This window comes from Nematolebias whitei, chromosome 2 (assembly GCF_014905685.2).
Source record: "Nematolebias whitei isolate Nwh7 chromosome 2, NemWhi1, whole genome shotgun sequence".
NCBI lineage: Eukaryota > Metazoa > Chordata > Actinopteri > Cyprinodontiformes > Rivulidae > Nematolebias > Nematolebias whitei.
The window spans coordinates 46,016,631-46,023,506 of record NC_056499.1 but is presented as its reverse complement, the minus strand read 5'-3'; the positions used below and the strand labels follow the sequence as shown (position 1 = coordinate 46,023,506).

The 6,876-nt window shown below is 43.5% G+C and overlaps 1 protein-coding gene across 1 annotated transcript in view; it reads right to left on the bottom strand.

The window, feature by feature from the left end:
• The window catches only part of wdhd1 (WD repeat and HMG-box DNA binding protein 1), a 59,079-nt gene that overhangs the window by 25,649 nt on the left and 26,554 nt on the right, over positions 1-6,876 (bottom strand). Inside the window, 5 exon segments of the mRNA XM_037697707.1 lie at positions 836-1,059; positions 4,506-4,637; positions 4,766-4,880; positions 5,192-5,348; positions 5,460-5,597. Of these exon segments, the coding sequence (XP_037553635.1) occupies positions 836-1,059; positions 4,506-4,637; positions 4,766-4,880; positions 5,192-5,348; positions 5,460-5,597 (766 nt within the window).

Below are 6,876 nucleotides of genomic sequence, written 5' to 3'. Positions count from 1 at the left end.
GCCGATATTAGTGTTAAAGTTCAATATCGGACATCGGCCATTCCATCCAAATAACTCACAGATATAAAAGGCTTCTGTTTTTGTATGACAACCCAGTGACAAGGATGCCTGCAGCACCAGCACAACAGTATGACATCACGCGCGCTGTTGAGTTTAGATTTGTGAAAATTTACAGATGTGTACTGTTCGAGTGTTAGAGAGTAAATGTCATGAATAAATTTGACATTAAACATAATCCAAGTTGAAGTGTTGCATCATTTTCAGCTCCTTTTTCTCATCTGCATTTGGTAGCAGCCAAACTGACAAAGACCAAGCAGCATATAGTATTTTAATTCCACAGCAGAGAAAGATATGTAGTCTCTGTAAGTAGGTCTAGGGAAAAAATAAGTAAGTAAATAAAAATCGGTATCGGTTATCGGCCAAATAAGTTTTATCATATCAGCATATCGGCCCAAAATCCAATATCGTGCGTCCCTAGATAAAACTTTCTTGATCCCGCAGGAAAACCAACATTTAGGACTGTATCAATATCCATCATCACTCAGGGCTCTGGAGTCATGCAGCCCCATATTATGACACTCACGTCTCCGTGCTTCACTGTAAGTTCTTCAACAGGTCAGGGTAACTCCAAATGTTCATCTGAGATAAATAAAATCATCTCCATCTCTTCTGGCCTGATCTCAAGTCTAACTAAATGTATTCCTACTGGTTGCTTTTGTGGTACTTGAATACATTTCATTGGGTTTATGTACCCCCCCCCCAAAAAAAAAAAAAAACCTAACAAAAAAACAAACAGAAAAATACAACAAGAAGGAGGGATGAGTTTTAAACTTACCCAGAGGGCCGTCTGATGCCGGAGTAGTCCGGCTCCTCCTCCTGCTCCTCCGGCTCGTCTTCCTGAAGCTGGGTTGTCTTTTCCAGAGCGATCTCACTGAGCCGCTGAGCCAGGGCCATCCTCCGGGACCGGGACGCGTAGCGAATGGCCAGAGTCACCACGTTCTGAGTCATCAAGTCTGCCAGCTCCACGCAGCGAAACTCTCTGTCCAGTTTACAGGACAGCTGCAGACACAACAGGGCAACGTTTCAGGAGAGGTGGAGGGCACTCTGTACAGAGTCGGAGCTTTGGACTCGATACGGCTGCGTTTTAAAAGAAATACTAAGACGAATCATGTCGATCGTACTGAAATAACTGACACAGGTTTTTATTATTTATTTAGTCTGTTTTAAAAGCTAAATGCAAATCTTTGGGTAATTTGCAGCTTGGAACAGTTGGAGGTGGAAATATTGTTTGGACAGTGAAAACAGTAAATGGATTTAGTTATCTAAATCTTTCAGTCCGACCAGGACACTCAGAGCTCTTCACAGCACAATCTGTGCTTTCATTTACCTCCATACACTCACACTGCACTCTACCAGGTCTGTACAAAGATCATCTGAATCTGTAGGGACCAACCACAGCTTTAGAGCACATTCATACACTGATGGGACACACATCAGAGGAAATGACAGGTTCAGTGTCTTGCCCAGGGACACTTCAGCATGTGACTGTTGACTGGAGGAATTGAACCTCCAACACTCACTGGAGGACAAACGTTCAACCGCTCAGCCTCAGCTGTTCCAACAAAATAAATAAACTAAATGATGCATTAAAGTTGCACAGCAAGGATCTAGCTATATAAATCTTGCCTTTTATTTCTCTTCTTTAAGGTAAGTTTAGCAGAAAACAGAAGAGAGGACCGAGGGTCTGTCCTCAGAGACATGTGGTCATACTCAAGTTTAAAGAAGTGAACCATGACTAGAAGAGCTGGGCCTTCAGCTTGGATAATATATTGTTTGTAACCTGCTAAACTCGAACTCTGAAGACCCTACAGTCCAGTTCTGATCACATCACTCTACTTACAGTTTCCTGGTTTAGACACTAAACAGGAAGTGCTTTCCTTCTCTTCATACATCAGGAACAACATCTGACGTATGGTTTCCTTGTAGTTACACTCACTCACAACAACCTGAACATAAATGCCAACACTAAACAGAACAAGGACGACCCATCTGAACACATATCCTAAAAAAAGTCCACCAGTTTCTGTCTCAAGACTACCCAGCAGCCCCTGGGGCTCACAGAGCCTCTTGCGTTCAAGTACGTGTAATTTCAAGAATTCAGACGGAGCAGTAACCCACAGAACGTCCTGTTTCTGTAAGATTTTATCATGCACTGAAACCAAAACACAACATAAATGGGGTATTTAATTATTTTTGGGGGGGGCGGCTACAGTTTGTGTGGATTTTCAAATTTATAGGTTGCACTTGAATGCATCAAAAACCTTCATATTTAAACAACTAAATAAATAACATTTTAACACCAACAAGACACCATGTGTTCTCCTGACATTATGAGACAGAACTTGGTAGTGGGGCCACTAGTCCAGCTAGTGATCCACGCCATGGTCTAAAAGCTTTGAACTTCCCTGCAGCCTGCAGAGATGCTGCCTTGAACGGACCATCACATTAACAAATCCAGCTCTGATGATGATCTATCCATATTTAAATTAAAACAGGCAGCTCCAAAAACACAATTTAGTTCTTTTCAGCAAAACAAATAAAAAGACTACTGTAATTTTCACTGAATAAGTTGCAAGTTTTTTTGCATAAATTTGCATGCCTGCGACTTATACAGGAAAGAGACATATTTATGTTTTCTCTCCAAATTTATAACCCAACTTGTGGCTGACGATTTCATTCATTCTGACATGGAAAATATTGAACACTACCACTAGAGGGCCCTTGACTCATATGACAAGCCAAGTGTCTCATTAATGTGTAAAAGTGGCTATTAATGAGACACTTGTCTTGCCATACCAAGCCACCTTCGTCTCGCTCTGGAACTCCTGGAGCAAACGTCAAATCAGCTGCATTTCACCTGGGCGGTGAAATGCAGCTGATTTGACAGTCAAAGTGCATTTATTAAGGAAATGTTCAACTGAGACACATCTTTACTATAATGCTAAGCAAACAAATAATAGTTTTTAAGTGTTAGTGTTGTTAAATTATTGTTAAAGTCCTCCTGTGCACACTCCTGTGGCTGCCATTTGCAGCCAATCAACTTTTGACGCAACACACATTTCCAGGTTGTCAGCGGTGACGCATAATAGATGCGACTGAAATGGCAAAGTGACATATTTATGGTTTTTTCCACTTTATTAGACATTTTTGGACTGGAGCAACTTATACGGCGGTGTGACGTGTACGGCAGCAAGTATGGCAGTAGAAAAAAAACAACAACTCATCCATGAGTAGTGCTGATAAAAAGTTAACTCCAAAGCAACTTTCACCACATTTTATTTTCTGTCAGTTCCACTGCTGGAGCTGGTCTTCCTGTTCGGAATATTATCATGATCTCTGCAAAGACCACCCTGGAAAAAAGTTCACACATTGCTCAGGCACCGGTAAGTGCTTTGAACACACTCAGCAGCTGTTACAGCACCGCCTGCAGGGGAATCCTGAAGTCGTAGCTCTGTGTGCTTTGGTCCCACTTTACATTAACATTGTGACTGGTTCATTGTCCTGTCAGTTATTAATTAAAGTCATCCTGCAGAGATGTTGACCGAGCTGTGCCTTCTCTTCTGACAGTCAAGTCTTAACCAATGAGCACTCCTTCACACATGGTTCAGCCTGGAGGTGTAACTTTACAGGAATCTGATTGGATAACATCACTGTCATGAATCAAAATGTTTTTTATTCAACTGCAAAGTAGTTTACAGATAATGGGGAAGAAATGAGCAAAAAAAAAATACTGCAAAAAAAAAAAAATACTGCGAATACATATACTTTATATAAAATGTATATGTATATGTTTAATGTAACAGTTCATATGAACTAAATTGATGGGTCTTCTCTGAAGGTGTAGAAGGCCCTGAGGGTTCCCCCCTGTTGTTTCAGCTTTACGTTTGCATCAAACTTGTGTTGTGTGAGCCCAAAGACAGTATTTTAGGAAAACATTGACAAACTATTTTAAAACACCACCATGGCGTTTTCATGTAGACAGCCAAAACACAACTTTTTGAAAACAGTGATGTCATAGCCCCACCTCTAACCTAACCTATACTAACTAATCTATGAAATGAGGGCGTTCTCTTCTTGTATTTATGTCGCACACAGCTTATGTGCACGCTGAAAGCTTTTGGTGTATTCTCAAGGCATCATTTACGACAGCGTTTTCAATGTTTTTGATGTTTGTGTGCGGATGAAAACATTGCTAGAAACACAACTGCGTTTAGGAGGATATTATTAGAAACAACAAAATAAATAAAGTGGCTTCAGAAGAACTGTTTCCATGTAGACAAGGAAAGAAGAACCTAAAAAAATCTATTTTAACCTCTTAATGACATCATTTTTCCTCATATGGAGAATTTACACAGAAACACACTTGAGACAGTTTTCAGTGTAACAATTTATGTTCCAGCGTTCACCGCCCACTGCCGACGTGTGAACACAGTGTTCGTACTTACAGCGAACATCTTCATGAGCAGCTCTTGCTGCTCCTTCTGGGACTCATTCTGAGCATCTTCGTTGATCTCGTAGCCGTTGGAAGACAGGAAGTTGTAGTGGTTGTGGAAGAGGACTGAACGCCAGTACTGTTCCTGGAAGACAACAAAAGATGGCAGAAAGCACAGTGACAGAACATTTTAATCTACAGTATGCAGAACAATCTTCAACAGAAGTTCAACGAGAAATTTAACGTGTTGCAACTCCACCTCCATTTCCTTACCTCCATTTGGCCTTTTTCTGTGCTGGTCTGACACAGAGGGAGTTTAAAGGGAAGAATGGCGACGGCGGGCCGAGGCAGGGTGGGGGGATACCTGGAGCCTTTGCAAGGTATACACCTGACAGGACAGGAAGGGACAGGATTCAAGGATAAGGGGAAATGAATAAAAATACCATCAAAATCTGGATTATGTTGGTTTAATGAGTAGATAATAAATATATTAAACAAAAACTGAAACTCTGTTGAAAATTTGATTCTCATTTGTTGTTTGTGAGCTTTTAAGTGATACAAACAAAAGAAGCAATAAAACATAACATCAATGCCTCAATCTGTTCTTAAACAATTATTTTCACGCCTTGTATTTTCACCTGTTAAAAATTAGCATCCCTCCACTCTAAAGACTCAAAGTGTAGCGTGCACTGAGCTCACCTGAGCTGCTGAGGGTTTTCGTGCACTCCGACCACCCAGTAATGATCCGATTTGCTCTTACAGGTTTCCCTGGTGTTACAAACTGGTGTCCACGTGTTTCCCAGGGAGCGGTTCAGCATCCGTACCACGCCATCTGAATCCACATAGCAGGGCGTCCCTGAAAAACAACAACCGCTTTAGAATCACGAGCATTCAAAAAAATAAACAAATAAATAAATAATTAAATTAAATTTAAAAAATATATACATATATAATATATGCTTCAGACCTTCGGCCGTGAATCCCAGCCAGGAGAGGTATGATCGGGGAGAGAGTGGGAGGGGTTCTCCATTGATGAGTTGCTTCTTTCTGCGACTGAACTGCAGCAGCTGAACACCAAGAGCCTGCTCTCCATCGAAACCTGTCGCTGCAAAACAAAACGGATAACGATGTGAGACATCAGCGCAGCTGAGGCTGATGGTGCGATCCTTTACTCTGACATGGTTCACCAAATGACGGAAGAAATTGTGTTGGTACATAAATCTTTGACGCCTACTTTCGCGTTCTGAAATGTTCTGCTTGGAGATTTTAACGTGTCTTAATGCAGGTAAAACAGCAAAAAGGAATAAATATTTGTGAGCAAAGTAACAAGAAAATAAAACAAGCGTCATGGATTTTAATGTACGGTAGTTGCAAATATTTATGAATTTACTTTGCTCACACAAGCTGCTTTTGTTTCAAAATGGATCATAATGTTTTACCAAATGTTCAGAAAAATCCAAAAGATAAAAAGTGAATAAATGCCTGTTTAAACCCTTAATTGTTTAGTGATTATCATAAATTCAGTTCAATTCAGTTCAAAAATACACACTATATTAAAGCTTAAATCCTCTAACTACCCAGTTAGAGAGTGAGTGAGTGAGTGAGCGAGCGAGTGAGAGTTAGAATGAGTGAGTTAGAGAGCATGCGTGAGTGGCGGCGGTCGTGGGTCACCGATCTGGTAGCCTGGCTGTGCTGGTGTGGGTTCGAGGTGGGCGCGGGGGCTTGGGGTTCTGGGGTCTTGTCGCCCCCGGACTTGGGCCTGTGGGGATCGGGGATCTTGGGCTCTGGCGGGCGGGTTGTCGGGCTCTGGGCCGGCTTGCGCTCTGGTGCCCGGTTCTGGGCGGGGGCCTTCGGCTCGCTGGTGAGTTGTGGGTTCATGGGCTGGGGGGGTTGGGTGTTTGGGGGCGTGACCAGTGGACCCTAAGAGGGGGTAGTTTGACCCAGCCTAGGTGTCTAGTGTGCTATGTGTTTTGAGAGATGTCCGAATGAGGGGTGGGTGTAGTATTTCTTCTGGGGTGGGGACGGGGCGGATGTCCTTGGGGGCGGCCCGGGACCGTGCATGGCCGACTGGCTGGCCCCTTTCTTGTGGTGGGGGCTCGCTCCCGGAGCTTCCTGGCACTGTCGGCGGTTGGGCGGGCGCTCTTGGCCGGGTCGTCCTGGTGGGGTTTGGCTTCATCTGGTAGCGGGCTGACTGCGGTTTGTGGGGGTCCTGGTGGCCCTCGGGTGTGTAGGCTGCTGGTACTGCTTCTGGCGGCCCTCGGGGCTCTGTCCCTCTCTGGTCTGGAGCTCAGCGGGCCTGGCGGTCGGTCCAGATGGAGAGGTGTCTTGGCCTCAATCCCTGGGTGGACCTTGGGGAACTGGGGGGGTGGGGGGGGGTGGGGGGG